Below are 26882 nucleotides of genomic sequence, written 5' to 3'. Positions count from 1 at the left end.
AATAGCAGAACCCTTGCACAACCTGACTAAGAAGAACGCTCATTTCCAGGGGCATGCAGAGTACCAAGCGGCTTTTGACGAGTTTAAGTGTCGCCTCACTTCAGCCCCAGTCCTTGGCTATCCACTTGACTCCGGCAAAATGATACTGGACACCAATGCGAGTGACGCAGGCGTCGGTGCTGTACTGTCGCAGATTCAGCAAGGTGTGAAGCGAGTGGTGGCTTATGGCAGTCGCAAACTGACAAGAACCGAACTACTGCACGACAAGACGTGAACTCCTAGCCATTGTGGACTTCACTTCACATTTCCTACAGGACCTCCTTCGACGACGCTTCAAGGTGCCGACCAGAGCAGCCTGCGCTGGCTGACCAGAATGAAAGAGCCGGAAGGGCAGTTGGCTCGTTAGCTTGAAAAACTTGCTGAATACGACTTTGAGATTGTTCACCGCCCAGGGCGTGTGCACGCCAATGTTTGATGGCCTCTCCAGAAAGCCCTGCCGCCAGTCCTGTGCATGCAAAGTGCCAAGGCCTTCCTCGCATCCAGTTGGGCGTCACACATCAGGCGGTCTAGTGCGAATTGGACTGTCTCCAGTGCCCTGTTGCTGAATCCAGTGGGGGTAGAGGGACGACCGGCCACCACGGTGTCAGGTCTAGTGGGGGTAAGTCAAAGCACCCCTACACCCGGCACACAGACTGTAGACCAAAACTGTCAGACTAATGTACACATTGTAAATATGACAGAGTAGGTATATGTGACGAGAACCCCTGATACTACTTCAGTGTTTCATGGCTGGACAATGGGGGAGCTGAGCCAAGCCTAGAACGCAGATGCTGACATTGCACCGATACGCGCCTGAATGTTGGCCAGCAGTGAGCGCCCCTCATGGACTGCAGTTTCATCATGCACCCCCGCCGTGAAGACGCACTGGTCCCAATGGAAACGATTCAACTTCAGAGATGTTTTGGTCCGTCGTTTCTACTGCCTTGACGACAGCCAATTCTACCCGCAAATTCTGCTGCCTTGGTGTTGAACGGACCGTGGCCAGACTACAAACCCGATACTACTGGTACCACATGAGAGAGGATGTCACCCTCTGGTGCCGGACCTGTACCAGCAGTGCGTCCAGGGCCCGCTCCATCAAGAGACCACAAGCTCCAATGGGAACTGTCCGGGTCGGGGCCCCAATGGAGCGCCTTGTCTTGGACATTATGGGACCACTCAATGAGACTGAGCGCAGAAACCGGTATGTGCTTGTCATACAAGATTACTTCACGAAATGGACGGAGGCGTTTCCGATCCCTGTTGAGCTGTGACCGTTGCCAAGGTTGTCTAATCTGAGTCGGTGTGCTGCTATGGCATACCTCATGCACTGCACAGCGATCAGGGACACAATTTTAAATCTAAAGTATTCCAAAGCATGTGCCGCTTGTTTGGCATTGAAAAGACTCACACTACACCATTTAGACCCCAGTCGGATGGCCAAGTTGAACGTTCAAGTATATGGATATATATAAATAATTGTGTATTTTCTTCCTTTTTTTGCTCGTGTTATCAAAGAAAAATAACTTATTAGAAGCTCATTACAAATCTTAACCAGCGGTGCCAATAATTATGAAGGTCATTACAAATGCATATGTACATGTCTAAAGTGGTACAGGAGGGTGAACTGTTTGTGAATTAATGCTTCATGTTCTCAAATTTAAGCAGCTATCAATCATTACAAATTCCTTTGTGTCAAGGTCCCAGTTACGATCTTCAGTAGTTAAGATAGTTGCAAAAAAATAAAGTAAAATAAAAATAAATGCGGGGTCAATACAGATCCAATAAGCTTGTATTTAGAAAATCTTTATGTATTTACAGTTAGGAGGATGAGAAGCTACAGAAAAAGAGTGACTTTGTACAGAGCAGCACAAGATGTTAAAATGAGTGCTAAAGCCATTGCAAGCTGCAGATGGATTATAGCATAATACAGACTATGAACAAGGTTTATCACAAAATCTCTGGTAGTCTACACAGTATCACAAATTTCATGGGCTGTACAGTTAAAAGCCAAAACATGGTGAATCTACATGAAATGCAATGCTTCTTCAATTGAGAAACACTGAATCATACATATTTACATTAGATGTACATACTGTATAGAGTATGAGCATGTACACTACCAATCAAAGGCCCAGGGTCACCCAGACAATGCCATTGTCTGTGTGTGCATTTGTGTATATTGGGGGTCACTAGAACAAGTCCTTATTTTTAAAGCTTTTTATTTTAAAACACTAACAATGTATAGTCTGTATATCAGATCAGTTCAATGTTAACGGCAATTATAAACTGATTTGTTTTCAAAATAATGACATTTCCAAGTGAGCCCCTGAAAACATTTTGATTGTAGTGTACAAACACTGTGCTTTTTCTTTTTCTTTTTTAAAAAAGGCCATTTCTAGATGACCCCAAATTAGTGAGCAGTAGTGTACCTTGTCATACAAATTGAGCACACAGGCAGCTTAAACAATATAGAATGCATAAGTCAAGCCAACAAAATTTGTGCTAAACAGACTGACAGACAAAGTACGGTTACAGCAAACGTAATATACTGGCAAAATAATTGAGCATAGACTAATACTTTGCTCAAAGTCGGTCTAAAATGAACTGAAGTTTGATGTCTGTCATTCAAAATAGAAGAGATTGTCAATTATACTTCCAAAGTTCATGCAAATATATAAATCATTAACATGACCTAAAAAAAACAAAAAAAAAAACAATTTTCCCTGTCCAACAGCCAACCTTTTGCTTTATGATTACCTTATGTCATAGAAGTTGCGAAACAAAAACAGATGATGGGACTTCCTGTTTGGAGTTATGGGACAGAATTAGGGTGCAGAGTCAGCACTTGTTCGGAAGTTGCTGTCTCCATCTCATCCTGGCTGGAGGGGCTGCTGGCAGTGTCGCGGGAAGGTGGTAGAACTGTGGTATGTGCGAGGCTAAAAGTGCTGCTGCTGGTGCAACTGGTAGCAGATGCCGTATTGTCTTCCTCCTTTGGCAGCTTCCGGGCAAACTCTGTGATACTGAACACAAACTGGAGGCAACCCAGTTTTATGGAGCTACCGTGGTGGAGCATGGCTGTGCCCTCCCATCCTGCACCGCTGCCTCCAATTAAGCTTGAGCTGCTTGCCTTACAGCTGCATAACTGCTCCAAGCCACCTTGAGGATGGCTGCTCATCACTCCGCCAGCTGGGAGTAATCCCACCGCAGACGTGGGAGCCTTTTTGTCAGCCCACTTGTTGCTGCGACCTGTGGGGGGAAAAAAAGAAACTCAGAGGCAAAAACTAAAATAAGCCAGATTCGTATTACTTTACTCAAGTGTCTAACACATCTCATCTTGAATCCAACTGATATGTATGAATCATGTCTGATTATTTTGGAGTTAAAAACTTGAATCAGGATTAAGTCATTTTACAAGAACCCCCCTTTATTTTCATTTAATGAATAAAGTAGAAGAACTTACGAATGATGCCTTGTACTTTAGCCACGAGGCCACTTGGTGGCGATGGCGAGGCTTTCTCAGAGAAGTCGCAGGAGTAAAGGACGTTATCCACTGTGGTGCCATGCTCACTGTAGTTCAGCAACTCATAATGCTTGGTGTTCTACAAACATGCCAGGCAAAAACACATTCATAAACAAATTTATGAAAATTAAATAATTAGTTAGTTCCATCATTAACATCTACCTCATCATAGAAAATACAGGCGTGTTTCCCCGATATGAAGTTGCAATGACCATAGTTTGGAAGGCACACATCCATGTCAGCACCTTGATTTAAGAAAAAAGAGAGAGAGAGACTTTTTCCTTGAATAAAAATAATACGGCAGATATTCTAGGGCTGAATGATTTCAGAAAAACATTGCATTGCGATTTTTCTGGCAGACAATGCGTTTTCTATTTGATTTGCAAATTTCTCGAAATCAAGCATAAGTGCAATATTCACAATGTACAGTAACATTTACAAACATGACAGTAAAATCCATTATACCATTAAAAGATATTACTAAATTGGTTTAGCGAGGGAGCCAGTCTTTTGTCAAGTTTTTAAAAATGGTTCAAGAAAGGTGAAAACAACTGTGTATTACTTGCCGTCAAGTAGAATTATCCAATTATGTTATTGTGTATATAAAAATGCATTTTTTTATGTTTAAGATTTTGTATTAATATCCAAGTTATGTGTACATAAATGTAAGATTATAATCTTGACTTTGTTCCCATATTTTTACTTGGGACTTGACAGCTTCAGCTTTGCAGTATGGCCTGAAATTCAAATCATATCATAGTATTGCTGTATTTTTGGGACCATAGGGCGCACTTTAAAGTCCCAAATCTTCCCCAAAACAAACGAGGCGCCTTGTAATGCGACACGCCTATTATATGGACTGAGCATCTCTCTCGACCATCGACCCTTTTTCCCATTGGGGTATTCGTAGTGCATGTTAGCACAACCTGATGGCCAAAGTCAGATACATCTGTGCGTCGAATTGACTGTGACAAATACATTGTGTGAATACGGTGTTTGGGTGATGGTGTAGGAGAAAGCTGGACAAAAGGGCAGCTGTCCACAATGTCATAGTCTGTCTTATCATTCATGTTATTGCAAGCAAGAAGCGTCACAGGTTTAGACAACAGACTGCAAAAATATAAAAAAATAAAAACACACTGCCCAATGCACACTACTCACATCTCTCTAAGCAGCCATGTGATTGGCTAAGGCTGTGTGGTTCCCAAGAAACCATTGCTATAATTGGCTGAGGCTGAGTGGCTCCCAAGAAGCCATTGCTATAATCTTTGTGTTCTTTTTATTTCTTATGGGGATATAAATGGCATGAGAGATACATGTTTTGTGTTAATCTTATTTCTTTGTTTGCTTGTATTTTTGGTTTTGATTTGAAACCGTGACTCTAAGGAGTGTGGTGACCAGTGAAGTCCCTCCCCTGATGTTGTCATTAGACATGTTGCCATGACATCTCTCATTAGTATGAGCCGTTGCGACTGGCAGCGATCCCTTATTCGCTTGAGTACTTGCGCAAGCTAACGCCTCGGAGTGTGGTGTGCGCCCGAGTTTTAAAATACGGAAATAGCACCCTCAACTGATGTTGCGCCCTTTGATAGAGCGCGTCTTATGGCCGTAAAAATACGGTAATTGAATCTTTTGGTCCTAACAGTAATAGTGTGTCTAAAAATCATAATGGAAGTATTTGTGATTAGGTTATTTAAAATGTGAAAAGGTACGTTTCCGGTCTCCGCTCTAGCGTGGTTCTAGCCAGACTTCTGTAAAAAGTCAACTGTACATCCATGCACTTATACCAGGTCTTTCCTGACTTTGCATTTCAGTTTAGCGATTAGCACGCTTAGCGCCTCCTTTGTCCGCCTTCTCTGTGAAAACACTACTTGTTAGTGGGGTGGTTTATTTGTCACCACAGAGGAGAAAATCGCTATCACGCAGCTCCGGTCCTGGAGTGCTGCTTTCCAGTATGTTTTCACACCTTCTAATGATCAGGATCATTATCAAGTTCCTTCAGAGCTTGATGAGCTGATCATTTGAATCACCTGAGTAGAAGGAGGGAGAGATGGAAAATAGAGGACAGCGGCCCTCCAGGTCAGGAGTTTGACACCTCTGGTCCTTGTTGCGGGGGCATAAGCTATCTTAGCGCCAAACGTTCAAGCAGCCTCAAAAGGAGGAGTATGGGCAAAAGCATGGCATAGAAGCTATGCTTTTTTTGAGAGAGAGGAAAAAAAAACTGTTCAGCATTATGAACATTAAGTCAAGCACTGTCCATTTTTGAAAACCAGTCTTAAAACCCATTTTATTCTTTAGCCTATTTTATCCTTTAACTGTTTATTTTTTGTTTTTATTACTATTGATCTGAAATTGTAATAGTCTGTCTGAGAGTTACTTCATGTACAGCCACAGTCGCCTTTCCCTGCTCATAGGCCCCGGAACGATCAAATATAGTCCCCCCTTGCCCAACCCTAACTGAAATGCTCAACTCATTTTTCAAGAGATCAGCACGCGTATTAATGCTTTTCATCTATTTTAACAAACAGAATAACCAACAAATCAAAAGGTTCACACATTACACACACAACTGCTACCAATACGGATTTTTTTCAAATCACTTTTATGAATTAAAAAAAAGTTTAATAGTATTGTACAGTGAAACCCCGCTACTTCGCGGTTCACCTTTCAGTGCTTCGCGGGTCTAAAAAATATTCAAAAATTAAAAACTTTTTTGCCCGGGCACGATCGGGGCTCTCCATTCGCTCCGCTCCGCGGGGGCATTGTAGTTTCGCCGAGCGGCACGACGGGGCGCTGGAGCGGTTAGACGGCCGGCGTGCGCCGAAGAAGAGCGTGGGCGAAGAGGAGAGTGGACGAAGAAGAGCACGTTCCCCCGGGCACGATCGGGGGCGACGTTTCGCGCGGTTCGGACCGTACCAGAGCTCCGGCCGGCGTGCGTGGCAGTTAAGCCGAAGAGGAGCACCTTCCGCCCGGGCACGAGTGGGGCGACATTTCGCTCCGTTCGGGACCGTACGAGAGCTCCGGCCGGCGTGCGTGGCAGTTAAGCCGAAGAGGAGCACCTTCCGCCCGGGCACGAGCGGGGCGACATTTAGCTCCGTTCGGGACCGTACGAGAGCTCCGGCCGGCGTGCGTGGCAGTTAAGCCGAAGAGGAGCACCTTCTGCCCGGGCACGAGCGGGGCGACATTTTGCTCCGTTCGGGACCGTACGAGAGCTCCGGAGGAGGCCGGCCGGCGTGCTGGGGAATTACGCAGAAGAGGAGCACCTTCCGCCCGGGGCACGAGCGGGGCGAAATGAAACCGAGTTCAACCGAACGGAGACACGCTTCGGGGGAGCAGGTCCGGCGTGCGTGACAATTAAGCCGAGGAGGAGCACCTCTTCCGCCCGGGCACGAGCGGAGCGCGAGGCTGTCAGTTATGAATGAATAAATAAATAAATGAAGAATGCCACCTTTCATTTCACAGGGCACACTGGACGGCGTACAAGCAGGTAAAAGTCGAAGTAATTAAATAAATACAAAAAGAAGTAATTGAATAAATACAAAAATAATGGCTGGGGAATAAAAAAAAAGTTTTAATAATAATTTGTTTTTTTTTGTTATAACATGAATTTCACTCTCTCCCTCTCTCTACCCGTATTCGATATGGTGTACTGTATACAGGGATTATACTGTATACCTGTATAGGTTTTTTTTAAGCATTTTTGAAGGGGCGCCGCTACTTCGCGGATTTTCAGTTTTCGCGGGTGGTCTCGGTCCCCATTAACCGCGATAACCGGGGTTTCACTGTATCGATATAACAACTACACTGCCTGCAATACTTGCTCAGATCTAAATTGTATTTAAAAAGTAATAAGCAGTGGTGAGCATTCCGTCAAACTGACGGAATGGTACGTCAGTCTGTCATAGACAGATGCTTGCTCCGCTGACGATGATAGACAGGAAACTAAAATGAAAAGGACTAAGCACTGATGGAATTGGGTTTTCATCTGTCAGTGTAATCGTCGCTATCCAGGTGAAGTACAGACGGACCACTCAGTCCATCATAGAAGGAAACCCGGTTTGCTGACGACTGACAGAAACACGGCCCGCTTGTCTCATGTGTTTGTTTTCAGGGGTTCCTTGGAGAGGACTACGACTATATACGTACGCGAGTGCTCTTGTTGTCAATAGGATCTTTGCAGGGACTGTGATTGCTGGCTGTGATTGGCTAAGGAGGCAGAACCAGAAGATTTCACCTCACTTTACTACGACAACACAAATATACTGTAAGTGTTGCTGCAACTCTTAGGTTTGAAAATCATAACTTAGAGTTTGTCAGCCAGAACTCAGGTAATTTGGTTGGAAATTAATGCAGAATTTTGTGTGTTTAAGGGTGATGTGCTATTTAAAAGTAACAAGAAGGTAACATGTTAATAATGTCACATTGTTTTTATGTCCGGAACTTTTGATTTCTTATGTTGGTATTACGGAAGGTTTAGTGTCAAGGACATTAATTGTAACTCCACTGCGCATGTCCACCTGATAATGCTAATGCTCGTGCTCGAAGTTAGACTTACGTCCGAAGGACGCTAAAGGAAGACTCCTACGTGGATTACCGGAGATTTTACCTCTTTTCACGGCAAGCGGCCAACGGGGTATTTATTTGTTGTGCCTTTTGTTTACTTTGTCCACGCTCATTTGTACTGTTCTATTGCATTATAAATGTGGTTTTCACGGCGTGAGCAAGTTCCGTGATGGCGTGTGCAAGTCATGTGCAATTCATGACCACGGCAGAAGATGTGGAAGGAATAAACGCCCATTCTCAAGAACCGCCTGTATCAGTGTTGTTGTGAAGAGCGCTACATATACGTTTGTTTGAGTCTAATAGTTCATGGATGTGTATTTATTTGCCATGAAACCCAAGCACTTTCAAGGTTTTCAAGCACCCGTATGAACTGTGATGAATTAAATATATTAAAACACTCTTTTGTAAAACATTTTATTAGCGGACAATATCTAATTCTATCCAAGAGGATATAATGAGCCTCAATTTATTTTTCTAGTTATCTCCACTTAATGTTTCATGCATTGTTTTAAAACACAAGCCCTTTGAATAACAAGAACTAGTAGAATAAGCAATGACATTCAAATTAAAATGATCATGTTAATTACAATACCATAATTTCTTTCTCCACCAATGGAAGTTTAGTGCAACTGGCTTAGAAGGTGGTCCCAAACACTCAGAAGGAAGCTACCCTCCAAGTTTTTACAGTTTTCATCTTTTAAAACAAGAGTGGGAGAGTGCTGTGCTCTGTATGTAACGTTAAACTTCAAACCAAAATCAGCAGTTGGTCAGTCGTGACACTAATCGTTGAATTAAATTTCATAGTAGGATCACTATTTTTAACATCAAGTAGCTTTTCTGTGGTTATGCTCCTTCTGTGATCACGAAACGTGCACATTTGGGAGTAAACATACACGGCAAGACATGTATACGTCTCGATAATGTTCCTATACCGCCGCAAATTCATATTTCTTTGATACATTTTAATGGGTACAAGGCCCCCCATATTGATATTATAATCTGCATTTGTTGGTATTAAGCATTTAAAGAAAATTTTAAAAGGATATTTAGAAAGCAGCCCACTTTTTGGTTTGTTGCATCATTAATGCTGCGTATTTTAGCCTATAGCACTTAGAGATTGCTGTAATATAAAGTACAGTCATTTAATTAACAAAGCACAAGCCCTCCGTGGTTCTAGGTACAGCAACATCCATATAATTGTTAAGTAGCCAAGTTTAGAACCTGTCACTAAAATAGTGTCAATCTTCAGCAGACAGCATTTCAGCCAGAAATGCTCCCACACTTTCTTTGCCTTTGTATGAAGCAAATATGAAACTGCAAAATGCCTATACAGCTCAGGCTTGAATTTTTTTATGCGCAGTATAGATTAGCTGAACGTTGAGAGGGTGAGAGGAGTCACATGTGCAGTTGACAGATCCCGACACTCGTACCTAAACACGATTGACACATTGTGGAAATGTCGTCATGTCTTACCGGATCCTATGTATAACGTCCTATAGCACATGCTCACGGCCTTTCCTTTTCCTGTCAGTGGGTAGAAGACTGCTCGGGCCTGCAACTTTTTCTGATCTGCAAAAAAATGAACTCACGAGTAAAATCTTGGAATAACTATGAAATCAAACATTACAGCAAAACCCTTAAATCTTACAGTCTAGGAGAGATGAGGGGGGTTTGGGAGCATCACTGGTGTCTGTAGGTGGAGTGATAGGGGCTTTACAAGGGAAAAGCTGCTGGATCCTCTGCCATGCCAATAACTTGATCATTTCTGCATCAAGCTTGCCCAGTTCAATCTCTAAAGGATATGCATAAGAAAACAAAAATGTGACTTTAGGCATGTACAATGACTCAACTAAATTGAATGTACCTACCTCCATTATCATCCATGCAATCTTTCATGCAGAGATCAGTGATGGAGGGGATTGAACTACATCGCAATGAATCCGTCAGTCCCAAGCCAGCCTTCACATCTGTAGAGACCACCAGGGCAGAATGAGTCAAAGATGACCCAAAAACCACGGAACAAACTCATTTTAGAAATTGTGATTTATAAAATGTTCAGGAATGTATTTGGATTCAAAGTTGTAACTTCCCTGTGAGAGAAATCATATGACAATGCGGCCTGTGACAAAATGAAGTTTGACAACCTTTCCTTAGTGTATACCTCTGATTCCTGATGACAATTCAGCGTTGCTTGGATGTTGCTCTTGGCTGGTAATGGAGTCAGAAGGTTCTATGTTGTTGCTCATACACTCAATCTGGAGCTCTCCCTGGGTCCTATGGTTCTGCTGGTTGCTTTGAGAGCAAGTTGTTGTGGATACAGGGCGGTATTTTGGAGTGCAAGATTCTGTAGTGCTCTCAGGCTCCTTTTTCAGTGTCTCGCTTCCTATGTGGTTCACCAGGTCAGAGGCAGCAGGTGAGTCATGGGTGCCTGTGCAGGGCTTTAGTCTGTGCTGTGGGACTTCCTCTACACAACACTGAGACTCAATCTTACAGTCGATTGGGCCGTTTGTTTTGGAAGGGTGACATTTCTCTGGTAGAGGGCCATTATGTGTACTACAGTTCTGGCAGGGTGGTATGCTCCATTCAGGACCAACCTGCTGCGCTAACGTGTCCCGTGTTGGAGCGTACCCCTCTGGGGCATCAGATGTACTGCAAACTTTAGAATAGGGGCCAGGAGAAGTCCTTTGTAAAGAGGGCTGACTTTTCAGATCCTCCGCTTCTGTACAATATTTACAACCGTCTTTATTGTCAGAGTCCAACTGTGTTAACTGTAGCGTGGATGTAGTATTTTGCTTGGTGGACAAGTGTCGCATGATGCTGCACTGGAGGGCGACGACATCCTGAAGCCACTGTTTAAAACATTAAAAAAATTTTATTAGATATATAATAGGGGTGCAACGATACGTGTATCTGTATTGAATCGTTCGATACAGTGGTCACGGTTCGGTGCGCACTGGATCGAACAATACGCAAAATGTTATGACGATGAGAAGCAGCGCCGTCGACTCCGCCTTTTTATATGCTGGATTGGCTAGCGCAAATCCATTCACTTTACGTTCCTGCCCCTCCCACATTCATTTTGGCGCAAGCTGCATGGGAAGCTTGCGAGGGGTTGCAACATGGTTACAAGCATACCTGAAGTGGAAGAAGCTCCACCAAACTTCACGTCTAGCGTTTGGATGTAATTTAGTTTTTAAGTATGCACCAGATGGAAAGCGTGTCGTGGACTACAACTTCAACAGTAGGTCGCAAGTGTCACACAACGCTTAAAGTAGGTCGGTGGAAGCACAACAAACATGATAACATTTCTACGCGGACATCACTTCAATGTGAAAATGAGTGGAACGGTATAAGGTTCCTGCGCGGACTGATTTCATCAATAGTGCATTTCCTCATTTGTACAACAAGACAAGAGTCAAATTAGCAACGGCTTTGTCAGCAGCCCGCGCTGCGCCAGGTGACCGTTACGGCCCTTTACATCACTGCCGAGTGGGACATCAAATGAAACGTTATCCAGACACGGCTGCTCGAAACTCACACAACTGATGATTTAAACAGAAATCTGAAAGAAGTGGCGGAGGATGGAAATTAGTGCGCCCAAATGCAACTACACTTGTTTTATTTTATTGATTTATTTTTAAATATTTTGGAGTTGTACAATACACTCCAATACATTTTTATTTGTAAACAAAGTACAGTGGTTTAAAAAAATAATTTAAGGGATAAAGTTTTTAAAATCTGCCTATACTGAAAATACAGTCAAGCACCTCAGGGTTCGAAGTTAACTTTAAAAACTGCTTGCCCATAGGGCAAGTGCCACTAAAATTTGCCTTGCCCGAGTGGCCAAATTACTTGCCCAATTTGGGCAAGTGACAATTTTTTTTCTCTTGCCCGAAGATTAAATTACCTTGCCCTGAGTGACTTTTTGTATGACAAAGTGTCTAATTGCAAATAGCATGAATTTTTTGTTTGGACAGTTCCTGCCTAGAAAGAATTAAAAATATGTTACAATCATAAGGGTTGCTTATATAAAAATGTATCATGTATTAACACATTAATTAGGTGTCTGCTGACCCAGGATTATGTTATTCCTTCATGAGTTCTATGTCGCAGACGTTGCAGGCATTAAGAAACAGTCAATGAGGCATATGTCCGTAAGGAGCTGGCAGCTGGCAGGTAGAACTGGTCCTGTGAAAGCTAGACTAAGAATAAAATGTTTATTGTTGTAAAATGTGTGCCACAAATGTAAATAAACATATAATCTGATAACCATAAATTAATCTTGTTTTCATCATCAACCATGAAACCCTACTCACAACAGCATGTATCATCCTGTGCAGTTATTGAAAATGTTAATTGTAGTTTTAATAATTAACAAATCTGCATGTTAAATTGGGAAAATGATATTACAGCAATCCAGATTATCAATTTTAAGTCCAGGAAAGCCTATTAATTGAGTAATCACATGAGTAAATTATGAGTGTGGGAAATTTGTGTATTCCTTTAAGACCAGTGCCTGTGGTGCTGCCTCCATAAATTTCATAGCATAAACAGAACACAGTCACTGACACTATGTCAGGTCACATCATGGAGCTAATGAATTAACAGCCAATAATCAAATATTACTCCCTTCCTTACTCACAACTGAATTGTCTACTTAAAAATATTCTAGCTATTTTAGTAATGTCAGAGGAATCCGAAATGTTCGGATTTCAACGAACTCGTCGCCACTTGTAAACATGCGCAGAAAGATGCGCAGAAGGTAAGAAAACTTCCGGCTGTCAATTTTCGGCCGAAATATCGTAGGTTTTTGTTGTGTTTTTCAAACTTCAAATGAGGATGCAACTACAGCGAGTTCCAATACTGCGGGATTTATTGACGTTCACTTTAACTCGACATTCACTGAACTAACTGATCCCCGTAGCGCCCGCCCATTGCCCCCCGATAAGGCCAATGGACCATACCACAACATAAGGGGGTGCTTGGGTTAAACCATCACCATACAGTGACTACAAACAGATCACACCACAGTTTTCGTCGAAATTAAAGATATTTGGCTGCTTTAAAAAATGCTTGCCCGGTCGGGTAAGTTGCCCATAATTTTACCTTGCCCATGGCCAAATTTCACTTGCCCCGGGCAATCGGGAAGCGGTTAACCGCGAACCCTGCACCTACGATGATACACTTCTGTATTTGGATGAGTTCTGTGTTACAATGATTCAAATTTTATAAACTGATTTGAAATTATACAATATTAAGATAATTGTTTTTTATGTATACTCGACTGATAAATATGAATTACAGAAAAATATTTTTAATTTTATAAACGAAACAAATTAATATTCTATAATAAATAGTTTTTACACAGCGTTTATAGCCCATATAGTTCCAACTTAACTTTAGCCCAAGACTTTTAAGTTTAAGTTCCTGCTTTTGTTTAAGAAGTTGCAGATGCTGAAAATATGCTTTACAAGATATGTATTGTCTAACTTTTATTTGATAAGGAGCTGTTTATTTGTCAAATATGCTGTAATTTGTTGCTTAGAATGCACCACAGAAGATGGGTCATTTCTCAGATAATGTATTTTGTATTAATATAATATTCTTAGTTTTTTCATGGTGCTGTATTTTTTTTAATGTTGCAATGTACGCACGGCAGAAAACAAATCAGGTGTTGCTTAAATAGATATAATTAAATGGAAATGTGTGCTTTTGAGTTTAAACAAATGTAAGTAGCTTCAATAAACTATAAATTTAAAAAAAAAAAAAAAAGAGAGAAAAAATATCGCACCGTGAAACTAATGTATCGAACCGAACCGTGAATTTTGTGTACCGTTGCACTCCTAATATATACAGTATGTAGCCGCAGTTTGCATAATGTTATCTTAAAGAAGACATGGAAAATAGTTTGTATACAAATAGTTGGGTCTCTGGAGTGCCGACCCACCTGTTAGTAAGAATTATTCAATCAAGTAAATCTTTTGAGAGATCCCCATTTCCGAAAATGGGTCTGTTCGCAATTTGTTCTGCATTTGCTACCTTGCAATGTAATAGTAGACAATGCCACACCTGCACAGAGTTTTTTTCTTCCAAGACTTGGCAGCTTGGCTCGGCAAAGCTTCGTAACGTTTGGGCAATGGACAAACTACACTGTATGAAATAGTGCATTATGTAATGCATCTACAAATTAGAACCAGCTTCTGATAAGCAGCACACACTCAAATTGTCAGAAAAGTTGTGCCATGGGAGCGGTGTATATTTGTTGATGTGTCCGATGCATGTGTCACAAGCTTACTTAAGTAATTGACAGGAGTGAGTTGGCAGCTAGATGTGCTATCATCAAGTAAGAGTACAGTTTATTCAGTCTTGATGAGGGGTCGCGTGCAGCCAACAAGCAGCCACTTGATAGCTCAGCCCCTAGTTGTATTGGTAACAAAACTTGCCCTTGGTATTGGGCCTGCATTAGAGGGGGACTCAATCGCACGAGATCAGCCTACCTACTTGGAGGGGTTTCAACCAGGGTGTGGAACGTGGAGGTTACAAGTCATGTTATTAAAATGGACTTGCCAATTTCACCAGAAATATTTTTTAAGTAATTCTACTCGTTTCATTCTCTAGCAGGAGAAAATAGGTAAGTTTCAAGAAACTAAGCCACTTGGGACAAGATCCAGAGAAATTAGCTTTTTGTGAATACAAACGTTATGCTTTGGTGACACCTCTAACATCTTTACAGTGGTTTCATTGTATAAAGCCACTAAACAACATTGAGGAATGGCATCAGATGGCAAAATAATAATCGATTTAGTGATGTACAAGCACTGTGAGCGATGATGATCAATCGCCAAGACAGCTCGTCACCCATTAGTGGCTGTTCACGTGACGATCACGTCATCCTCGTCATTATTTCCAAGGTGGTTGTTGCACTTTTTTTCCATTTATGACACATACTAGTTGTACTAATGATCATATATCTGTCAATTATTATTAAATAAAAAATGGTGCACCGCTACCCTCTGCTGGCAGGATGGCTCACTACCCCTCCTCAAGTGCTTGCAAATTAAAAGGGGTACTTTTTGTTTTGGCTGTTTAAACCAGTTTCTACTAAGGCTGTCTACATATCCTGGTAATTATTTTGATCTTGTATATGCCCCTGTAGCGAGTTGGAATAGTGACATTTGCAAACATCTTTATATTGATTTTGAGGTTAATGATTCATTAGCAAAGCATTTGGTTAAGCATAGCTTGTCATATTATGGAAATTATTTAGGGTGTGATTTAGTCTTAGGTAAGTAGTCACACAACGCCCAACACCCCGCGCCCTTGCTATCCCAATGGTCCTCCATACAGGGCCACTTTGAGCGCCGTTCAAAAACAATAAGTGAGGGGTGGAGCAAGTGTCAGGTAGGGGGTGAGTAGCCCTTTAAAGGGGTATACCAGGGGTCTTCAATTATGTTCTTCCAGCCTGTTTTCCAACTCTGCGCACTGCAACACACCTGATTCAGATGATCAAGATCGTTATGTAGCTTCTGCAGACCTTGCTGATTATCTGATCATTGTGTTGCAGCAGATGGAAAACAGGCAGAACACCAGGTGTAAAGCATCAAACCAATATCCAAGCCACTTCTCCTCACGAAAGTCGCAGGCGTGCTAAAGCCTATCGCAGCTATCTTGGGGCCGTAGGCGGGGTACACCATGAACTGGTGGCCAGCCAATTGCAGGGCACAAAAAGACAAACAACCATTCGGGCTCACACTCATACCTATGGGCAATTTAGAATGTTCAATCAACCTGCAATGTATGTTTTTGGAATGTGGTAGGAAACCGGAGTACCCGGAGAATAGCCACGCAGGCACTGGGAGAACATGCCAAACTCCACACAAGTAGGCCAGGGCCGGAATCAAACCCACGACCGCTGCACTGTGAGGCCATTGTGCTTACCAGTCAACCACCGTGCCGCCCCATATCAACGTTGAATTAAAAAAAAAAAAAAAAAAAAAAAAGTTGCCTTTGGCAATAAATGTTTTTGAACAAGTTTTAACTGAATGAAACAAAGATAAACAGGCTGCTTTCATGGAGGAATACAGAAATCAGATCAAATTTACTATGAAAAGGCTGAATTTGGAAGATTTGGACAAATTAAGATAAACAAAATCAACAATTAACCCATTATCAAAACAATTGTTAATTTGATAATTGAATAGTTGGCAATTAATCGATTAGTTGCACCTCTAGCTGTAATTTTTCTTGCTGATGCTAAATGATGCATATCATAGACACAAAGACCTGGGAACTGTTTAAAAAAAATAACATTTTAAACAAATTAAATACTTCAGGAATTTGACATGGTGCAGGTGCAGGACAACACTCGAACACAATAAAGAGAATCACTAAACCTCAGTCACTCATGACTGATACAGACAAGGCAAACTCCTCCCGTTTCTGTTCTTCTGCACTTTAAAGACCTAGTGTGAACAAAATTTGGAAAATTACAAATGAAATCTTTTTGTCTCAAAAGTAATTTAATTACACCTAATACAAATAATAATGAAAAATGTTTATTCTGTATATTTGACAAAATAATAGTTTTCCCAAAGTGAGATTCTGCCGAGCAACAAAGTGTGATGTCATATGTGTGGGATGGATGGTTGGATGGATGGTTAGATGGATGGATAGATAAATAGATAGATGGATGGATGGATAGATGGTTAGATAGACAGACTGACAGACAGACAGACACACATATCGGTATTCCAATGTCTCAGCTCATCAGCAAGTGCTGATTAGTTTTACAACTATCCTAGCATCATTGTATGTGTCAAATGTTGCCCAGTTGGCATCCATTGCAGCCTGGTCATCTTGGAAGGGGGATTCCCCCATCTGTGGTCCCTTCTCAAGGTTTCTCACTTTTCCCCTAATGAGGTTTTTTGAGTTTTTCCTTGCCCTCCTGGGGGTTAAGATCGGGGATGTCGATTGTGGCTATGTAAAGCCCTTTGAGACTGTCTGTGATTAAGGGCTATACAAATAAAATTGACTTGACTATCCTGATCATTTGGATCAGGTGTGCTGCAGCAGGGCGAGATGGGAGAACAGTGGCCCTTGAGAACTGAGTTCGGACACACCTGCATAAGAATGCAAATTATTTGGTCCCTATCCCATTTTAATCCTACCTCCTGCTGTTCAGCATCTGTGGTGAGGTGCTTTGTGGACTGATGTTCAGGGACACCACTGCAAACCAGCTCCAACTGCCGTACCCCTGCAGAATGTAGAATGGAGGGGGGGTTCCTGTACTGAGACTTGATCGCATCTGGTACCTGAAACCATAAATCAATTCTTTGAAATGAATAGTGCAGAAGGTGCACAAGGAAACAGACATTTCTGAAATCTTCAAGTTTATTTGAACAAATCCAAAAACACACATTGTACTGAGATCCAGTCTACCTTGATAGTTTTTTTGTTGCACAGCTGAGTGGTCCGAGAGTTTGGTGAAAACTGCCGATGGACTCTACGCAGGAAGTCCAACTTGACAGCGTGTTGTGACATTCTGTCCTGAAACCCATCAAAGAGCTGACACCGACTGGACAGGCTTAGGCTCCTCTGATTTAGCTGAGCAGCAAAAAGAAAAAAAATAGAAAAGGAAAAAGTAAGCATTGGATTAAACAGAAGCAGTTACTTACAGTTATACACCACTCACCACTAAATGCTCAACATGATTTGGGCACATCCATTTTCCAGCTGGTAAAGCTGTAAGTGGTGGGTCCAAACAGTCCGTGTGGAACAGGAGAGGACAGTAGTCGCACTGTATCAAGGGAGCCAACCTACAACTCCTACATGAAGTAATAAAACACAAATACTGCAAAACAATCAAGAATATAACATATCTGTGTACATGTCTGTACATACTACAGTATATCAGAATACCTGTTGCATAAAAAACAGACTTTGACTGGTAATGGGACTAGACCATTAGGATCGAGTTCATATTGCGGTCGCCTGAACGGCCTCCCAAGTAATTCCTCCTTTTTCCTCCGTTTACTGCTGCCTGAACACAGATAACATCTTTTTTATCGAACAGTGTAAGAGATGAACCCATTAAAAGCTAGAACTGCATTGACTTAATTGACAATGCCTTTTAGTTACCGACTAACCTGGCAATGCAGTGGTACACGTAAGTTCACTGGGTAGCTGAAATTGTGTAGGATTTCTCTCCATAGCAGCTGCTATGAGCAGCTGAAAGGGCCTTTTGAGAAGACGCGGTGTTGGAGAAGACAATTCGCTATTCTCAAGCTCAGTGCCTTGAACATCATCCTCAGGCTCAGCTGCATCCTCTTCTCCATCATTCTGATCCTCTGAAGGCGTAGGGGTCGACGAAGTATTGGAAGTTGGCGTGCCTGGCCGGCTGTTTGGCCTGCTGATACTCCTACGGTCCAAGAGGCGTACCTGGGCCACGCGAAGACCAGGCCCTGCCGCTCCAGCCCCTGGAGGAAGGCCATCGAGACGCAATGGGCCGGCGCCAAGCTCCAGCTCCATAGCTGGAGAGGAAGCGCGTTTGGCAGAGACCTTTTCCATCAGGCCGTTGGTCTGTTCAGACTTTTGCTCTCGCTTCTAAAATAGATAATTAGAAAAACATTAACCCTTTATCAGGATATTGTTTTGTCAAAAGCTCATCAGCAATGCAAACAGGAGTGTTATGGCGTTGAAACTTTATTGGTGAAGTACCACACACCTTTTTTCGAACATTGCAGCGGTGACACATCCATTCTCCTGGAGGAAGCATCTCTTCACTCAGGGGTGGGTCGCTATGGTTCAAACAATCAATCAGTCAGCCAGTTTTCAGTTTTTAAATAAAATAACAAATATTCTTAGTCTTAAATTATAATTAAAAAAACATCACAACTATAAATAAATCACTCCCAACTTGACAAGGACATATACTCATAAACTATCTATTGTGACTATATATATATATATATATATATATATATATATATATATATATATATATATATAAATAGCGATAGACACCTAATCAATATCAATTGCACTCAAGATAATATAGATTAAAAATAAATAAATCAGCAAGAAAACCCAGACGGCATCATTCTGCGTACTGTAGGCAGAGGCTACAGTATGACGTTAGATATGGGCCACAATTACAAGCACCTAAGCGGAAATTTGGAGCATAATAGTGTGTTTTACCCCCAGATATTTTGAAAGATACTTTTGCTTTTGATAGCTGTTTATGTGTCTTTAATTAATTTCATTGTTTTTAATTGGATCTCAAATTAATAATAATTTTGTTATTTTAAATAGGTAAAAAAATCAATATGTGTCAACAGACTAATGAATATAGAAATGTTATCAAGAAATCACTCTACATTAAAGATACCTAGAAGCACAACTAGAATAAGCCTAATAACTGAGCCGCTGAAATAGAATGCGTCACAACATTGACTGTATGTGCAAATGGCTCCTGCGGTGTGCTCTGTGCAGTTATGTACCAATTCAGAAAGTTGCAATGGTGTTGGCAGAAGAACGGTGCATAGTGGTAGCAAATATATTATTCGGAGAAAATAATTTACTGTTGGACAATCCGAAAATTACATTTTATTTTTTACTTTTATTTGAAAACCCCCACCCACATTCTACGTTTTCAAAGCCTTAGTAAGATGGCATTAGATGATAAAGGAGCAAGGGGTTCTCCATAGTGGAAACAAACTCCATTTTCAGCCACAGCAGTAGTTCTACTGAATGTAGCACGTCAGAGTGGGATGACATGAAATAGAACTGAAACAACTAAGAAAAGGCAGGCGGACGTGTAATTACAGAAAATGAATGTCATAAATGGATCTTTATATAGATTCAATTCCCCTCCATGCAACCAGGTTGGACATCTGGCTGCACCACAAACCACACTTACCACTTCACTTTCAGGTATTGTACCAGCATTCAATTCAACTACTGCACTAACTGACATTTGAGTTCACTGGTTCCATGGGGAATGCATTGGGAAATGTCAAGATACAATACGTTGATAGCTGCAGTGGAAGTAGTGCCGTTTTAATTAATAAGTAACCGCGCAACGTGTTCGTGTGAGTGCGTACGGTAAGTGTTGCCTCACAACTGTGACATTCCGGAGGAAATATTTACAGCAGAAATTTCATTTTCCTGACAAAGCCCATTACCATCAACTGCTAAGGTGGTTGCAGGCAATGTACAAGTCATCCGAAAGAAGTTTCAGCAAACGGGTGGTGTAAGAGAAATCGACCTTTCAAGTTGAGAAAATTACCAGCACTGGAGATGGAAGGCTGCAGGGCAGTGGTCACAGCACAACAAATCCCCTCCTTCTCTGCAACTATCACAGGTGTCGTGGTTGGTGGCCCTGCCGCTCCTCCGGACGTCTCTCCCCAACTTCCGACTTCTCTTTTCAACCTCCTCAGATTTCGGGGGCGCCAAAAGTGTCTGAATTTTCTGTGGATGTTTTTGCACCAATAGGTCACTAATTTAGAGCATACTGCAATTTGTATATGTAGTACTGCGTTCAGCATTGTGTCCACGGTTGCCGTTAAAAGCAAGACTTGTAGATAAGGGTCGTTTACTGTGTCCTCCTTAAAACCCCTTCCAACTAGAAGACTAGATTGGTAGGGAAGGCTGTGCAATATACAATAGGGCGCTCTAAATATAATATCATGTGCATTTACAATAATAATTTAATGTAAACTGGGCTATTGGGCCGAGAAACCTTACCTCCATTAAGCCCCCAGATGTATCCAAATCGTACACAATCGTCGGGGTCTCCATTTTGTCCCACATTCATCCAAAGCAAAAGAACAAATTAAATGATCGATCCTAATTATTACTGGTCACACGATAACGAGTGTTGGTCCAACAAGCCCCCTGTGTGTATTTTTAAATAAATTGAACAACTGACTTCTGCCCAAGAAACGCTGGCTATCGTTAGCAGGCTAATGGGCTAACGACGACGTCGACCAGTCACGGTTGCAGGGCTAGCGGACTCGTTAGCTAGTCTTACGTGCCACGCAACAAGCAAACTGAGCGACAATCGCGTTTTAAAACACGGGATTATTCTTGCCAGCTTTTAACGATATGAACAATCCAATATGGCGTGTCTTGTATCCAAATACGCCCGTTGCTTGCTACAAAAGCTCCATCTGCGGCCTAGCTGGCCAGCCATGATTCTTGTTTCTGCTCCTGCAAAAACGAGCCTTGTAATTCTGCAAACACCTCCGCTCCCATTGTCAACACAGGACGTAGTCCCAAAACATAACCGCTCAATAAGCGGATGCGACCCTACTTGTACGACTTGCAGAAGCGTTTGCAATATGATCCACTAAAGAGGTAAGTAAAGATGCAAATTTTGATGATGTTATTGTTGTGAAAAAGGCAGTGCATCTCTAGTGGCTGCTAGCAACATCATCTCCCCTTTGGCGCAACCGCGAATCGCCGGTCAAGCATGCGCAGTGAGGCGAATGCGCTAATGACAAGAGGGCGAATAGTCATTCGGCCGAGTGTGTTTTTCGTTATTTCCGGTTGCTAATGCAGTTAGAAGAAAACGAATGCAAATTAATTAATCACTTTTGTCTCAACACGAAATCTTTTTTTACGATGATTTACTCATTGAGCAGCAAACTGTCGTAAATGTTATTCTTTGTCAAACATTCACGACGAGACGACATTGTTGACATTTTGTTCAAAATCGGATTCTTCTGCCCCTGTCATTCCCTGCTACATCTCGAGCAATTCTGATGGGATACAAAAAGAAATGGAGGCACTAGGCAAGAGGCTGTAGGGAGGAACCAGGAGCTCTGCGAAGCAGTTGCAAATTAAATTCAACAATTAGACACAAAAACACAACTGAAAACATTATGAACGCTTGCGTAGACCTGATCGTTTTCATGTCATAAAAAAAAACTAGTACAAATTTACCTGATTTTACTCCCAATTTCAATTTCCCCATCAATATAGCAACAATACTTAAGAATTGTCATACACTACTATATGATAAATGGGCTGTCACTTGGGTGGCAACGTTGGACGACTGGTTAGCACGATGGCCTCACAGTGCACAGGTCGTGGGTTTGATTCCAGCTCCGGCCCTCCTGTGTGGAGTTACCATGTTCTCCCTGTGCCTGCTTGGGTTTTCTCCGGGTACTCCGGTTTCCTCCCACATTCCAAAAACATGCATGGCAGGTTGATTGAACACTCTAAATTGCCCCAGGTATGAGTGTGAGCGCGAATGGTTGTTTGTCTTTTTGTGCCCTGCGCTTGTCTGGCAACCAGTTCAGGGTGTCCCCTGCCTACTGCCCGAAGACAGCTTGGATAGGCTCCAGCACCCCCGCGACCCTAGTGAGGAGAAGCGGTACAGATAATGGATGGATGGATGGATGGAAAGCGCTTGTGAAATGCGCTATTGAAATATGATTGTATTGTATTGTATTGTATTGTATAGTAATACATTTTATAGCAATATACAGTCAAGCTGTAATTGGTTTATTCAAAACCTGTGACGAACCAGGTGATTAAACAAGTCCCTCCTTCCCTGTAGCTCTCCAAAACAGAAGGTGAAGGGATTCTGAGTGGAGGACATCTTTTACTTTTTGTAGGACACACAAACGTTTTGAAAGTTTGGATTGCATATGTTTTGTCGAAGATTTCCATCAGATTTTGTTCTCTATTTTCACCCAAAGAATTTTGAGCTCATTTTCTCTTTCAATATTTACCCCCTCTTTTCCTACCTTCACTTGGTCGTTTGATATAAAATTGATAAATTTCGTTAATTTGTCTGACTTTGTCTAAAGTTGTTGTTGGTTTTTTTTTGTTTTTTTTTTGTTATTAAATCAAAACAATGTTTTCACTTTGCTGAGTTCTGAGTTATTTCCAACCTTTGCTGCAACTTCTCTTGGACACCAGAGCGTGTACTCAGCACACAACACACATTTCAATAATTGTAAATCATTAAATAAATCAACACTAAACACTCCCACCTGTGGTGGATACTTCATACAATGTCCGGGTGTTTAGCTACATTCATCCAACTTCACACTCATCCACCTGTTGCCTTTTTGTCAAGTCATTTCTGAGCCAAATAAAGGCTAAAACCGTTCTCATAGTGTTGCAAAATATATTTGTCATGATCTGTGTTTTTTTGCATTTGGTTTTGTTAGATTATTTTGTCTTGTTTTCTTGTGGGTCAGGTGTTGTCCTGTTCATTTGGTCTTTGTTTACACGTGTGCTTGTCAACTTGGTCCCATGTGTCTTCCAATCAGTTCCCTAAGCCACTTGTCTCTTGTCAGTTTGTTTGGATATTTAGTTTTCCCTCCTCCAGTCTCTTGTGTATCATTTGCTTTGTAGTCCCTGTCAGTCGTTTCCCCCATGTTCCAGTGAGTTTTGTCTGCCTGGTTTATACTTTGAGTATGCCTTCATTAGATTTGAATTGACTTGTTATTGAATGAGGCGGCACGGTGGATGACTGGGTAGCAAGATGGCCTCACAGTGCAGAGGATGTGGGTTCCATTCTGCTCCGGCCTTCCAGTGTGATGTGTGCATTTTCTCCCCGTGCTTGTGTCGTTTTTTAACGGGTACTCCCAATTTCTTCCCACACTCCAAAAACATGCATGGTAGTTTGACTGAACACTCTAAATTGTGAGAGGTGAGGCGTTAGTGTCAGCACAGATGGTTGTTCTTCTTTGTGTGGCCTGCGATTGTCTGGCAAACAGTTCAGAATGTACGAGGACAGCTGGGCTAGGCTCCTGCACCCCCGCGACCCATGTGAGGAGAAGGGGACCAGACGATGGATGGATTTAGGTCATTGATTCCAAAGTCCCTTGTTTTTTGCCGTTTATGACTGTTGGCACAGTCACTCTATTGCCCAATACCGACACCTGCTGGATTTTACACATCATTGCATTGCTGGGAACTCATACAATATTTCGTATTTAGGTATGTATGTTTGTGTTGTAGCGTATGGTATTATTTTTTCGGAGTTGAAAATATCATATAAATACACAGTCAATAAATAATGCGAACATGTGTCATAATTTAAAATCAGAAGGAAAGTGTCATAATTGCGAACGTGATACGTACTTTTCTTTGAGACACGGAGTTAAAAAAAAGAGTTTTTATACATTTATTTTCTTTAAAAAAAGTTTCCAGAGCCACTGATTCCTTTTTTAACCATCGAGCAATTTCTCTAGCTCAAGGAAAGCTTCATTATCTGTCTAGGTGGATTTTTTTAATTAATATTTAGTATTTAGTTTAATGTTTTCCTTGTGTTCTTTTTGTCTGTCTGTCTCGTTACGTTATTGGGTCCACCTGTGCTTGTTTACCAAATCCGTTGTTACCCAATCAGCTCCCCCTCAGACCTTTGTGTCTTGTCCAGGTGTTCCTCGTGTCTCGTCAATTTATTTGTATTTATGTATGAATGAATGCATTTACTTAATTTTTTGTATTTGTATTTTATTCCTTTCAGTCACGTCTTGCTTTTTATCTGTAGTCCAAGGCAAGTAAACCGCCCGTTGTTTGCTTCATGAAGCATTAAGGCTTTCCATGAAATTGTTTTGACTCATGTGCCAAAGCCTGGTTCAACCCTCTCACCACCAAGTGGACATGAAGTATATCGTCATGCAAATTATGATTAGGATTACACTCATTATTAGATGAAATATTTAAAAAAAAAAAAAAAAAAATATATATATATATATATATATATATATATATATATAGTTCCATTGAAGGAGGATATGGAAGCCTCTGAGGATGAGGTTGTCAATGAGTAACAAGAGCCAGACCCAGGGCCAGCTGCCCCCAGTGCGATTTTCGCTCAGCCGAGAGGACCCGGTGGTAGGTCTACTTACCTGAAACATGCTAGTTAGCTACAGTAATTGTCTATCTACTGGATCCCTGAACTATGTGTTTGGTGCATTTTCACCATGTTTGTCATAATTAATTATTTCGAATGCAAAATGGAAAAATTATTGGCAAATTGTTTTCCATTTTCTGCATTGTTAATAAACTGCAAATTTATATGAACAAATATCATCTCTTGTGTGCTTAGTATGTACATTTCATAATTTGACACTCCGTTTGCAATTGATAAATCGAGAAACATATTTATGTGGACCCCCTGAAATAGCTGTGGCCACCCCAAGGATAAAAGTCTCGCTCCGCCACAGGCTCGAGGGGGCGCCAAAGCGATGGGAGGAAATATTTTTTTAGTGGCCATTTTATATGTTAAACAGCTATTTATTCACGGGTATGGTTTGATCGAATCACAAATACAAATAGAGGCACGTCACTGATAGGCGCCCCTCTGCTCCGACACTGTGACAGGTGTCGTGCCAAAGTACTTACCCCCTGCCAAAATCTGTATCCCTTGTCGCGGGAGCGCGCACGCATTGACTGAAGGCGGCGCGATGTTACTACGTTTGTTTTCATTGAAAGGCACGAAGAATGTATGATTTTGTGTTTTTGATTTGCTGTAATTTAAACTAGGGTTTCCATAAAAGTGATAGTCTTCGTCGGTGTGGTTTTCAGCACACCATTCGCCTAATTTAACACGTAAAGTAAGCGTTTGACTGCGCCGAAATCGGGGGGAAATTCCCTGCATTTGCATTAGTTAGACCAAAGAAATTTTGCAATCAATAAAGCTACCATAAGGGAATTTCAGTGATCAAAACACGATGGAAAGAGGAGAGGATGAGTGATTCCAGCGAGATCAAATTAAGTGGCAAAATACAGATAGGTGGTATCCTGTTACAGAACACGTAATTGTATTCCAATTGACTGATTTGTTTATTTTTTTTTAACCACTGATAGCCGCGTCAAGAGTAGCAAAATAATAAAAAATAAATAAAGTCACTCGCGTTCTGCGTCGGACTCGAGGTGCATTCACTGACCACTTACGCAGTAGGAAAGTTACCAGGGGGGACTGATTCTGGCAGTTTAAATTACAGCAAATCAAAAACACAAAATCATACATTCTTCGTGCCTTTCAATGAAAACAAACGTAGTAACATCACGCCGCCTTCAGTCAATGCGTGCGCGCTCCCGCGACAGGGGGTACAGATTTTGGCAGGGGGTAAGTACTTTGGCACGACACCGGCGCCTATGAGGCGCCGTTCGGGACATAATTCAGGAATAGCTCTCACACTCACTATTGAAATGCGGTCATACACATAGGTGAAATGTTTTCGCTCATACACACTAGTGAAATGCGCTCATACACACTAGTGAAATGCGCTCATACACATGGGTGAAAATGTTGTCGCTCATACACATTAGTGAAATGCGCTCATACACACAGTGAAATGCACTCGTACACATGGGTGAAAATGTTGTCGCTCATACACACTAGTGAAATGCGCTCATACACATTACTGAAATGCGCTCATACACATGGGTGAAATGCGCTCATACACATGGGTGAAAATGTTGTCGCTCATACACACTAGTGAAATGCGCTCATACACATGAGTGAAAATGTTGTCGCTCATACACACTAGTCAAATGCACTCATACACATTACTGAAATGCGCTCATACACATTCCTGAAATGCGCTCATAAACACCAGTGAAATGCGCTCATACACACTAGTGAAATGCGCTCATACACATGAGTGAAAATGTTGTCGCTCATACACACTAGTCAAATGCACTCATACACATTACTGAAATGCGCTCATAAACACCAGTGAAATGCACTCATACACATTACTGAAATGCACTCATACACATTACTTAA

At 41.7% G+C, this 26882-nt stretch overlaps 1 protein-coding gene across 1 annotated transcript; it reads right to left on the bottom strand.

Moving 5' to 3' along the window:
- Positions 1–1813: 1813 nt before the first annotated feature.
- On the bottom strand, positions 1814–21620 carry phf12b (PHD finger protein 12b). The gene is made up of 15 exons (XM_088300633.1): positions 20870–21620; positions 20412–20593; positions 18849–18921; positions 18271–18727; positions 18044–18164; positions 17817–17949; positions 17564–17728; positions 17293–17436; positions 10287–10974; positions 9994–10092; positions 9774–9917; positions 9599–9694; positions 3725–3807; positions 3503–3641; positions 1814–3288 (listed from the first exon to the last, which is right to left on the bottom strand). Exons 1-15 carry the CDS (start codon positions 20933–20935, stop codon positions 2855–2857), a joined length of 3024 nt encoding a protein of 1007 aa, XP_088156759.1. The 5' UTR covers positions 20936–21620; the 3' UTR covers positions 1814–2854.
- Between the last annotated feature and the right edge of the window lie 5262 nt (positions 21621–26882).

Source organism: Idiotropiscis lumnitzeri, chromosome 7 (assembly GCF_059441095.1).
Source record: "Idiotropiscis lumnitzeri isolate Australia: NSW breed Sydney's pygmy pipehorse chromosome 7, RoL_Ilum_1.0, whole genome shotgun sequence".
Classification (NCBI taxonomy): domain Eukaryota; kingdom Metazoa; phylum Chordata; class Actinopteri; order Syngnathiformes; family Syngnathidae; genus Idiotropiscis; species Idiotropiscis lumnitzeri.
This window is presented reverse-complemented; position numbering and strand designations above follow the sequence as displayed.

Excerpts from the sequence above, each read along its gene's own strand:
- phf12b (XM_088300633.1), bottom strand. The coding sequence starts at position 20,935 with ATGTGGGACAAAATGGAGACCCCGACGATTGTGTACGATTTGGATACA. Across the intron at positions 18,728-18,848 it reads GCTGCAATGTTCGAAAAAAG|AAGCGAGAGCAAAAGTCTGA; the intron begins GTGTGTGGTACT and ends TATCTATTTTAG. Across the intron at positions 3,642-3,724 it reads CCTGTATTTTCTATGATGAG|AACACCAAGCATTATGAGTT; the intron begins GTAGATGTTAAT and ends GCATGTTTGTAG.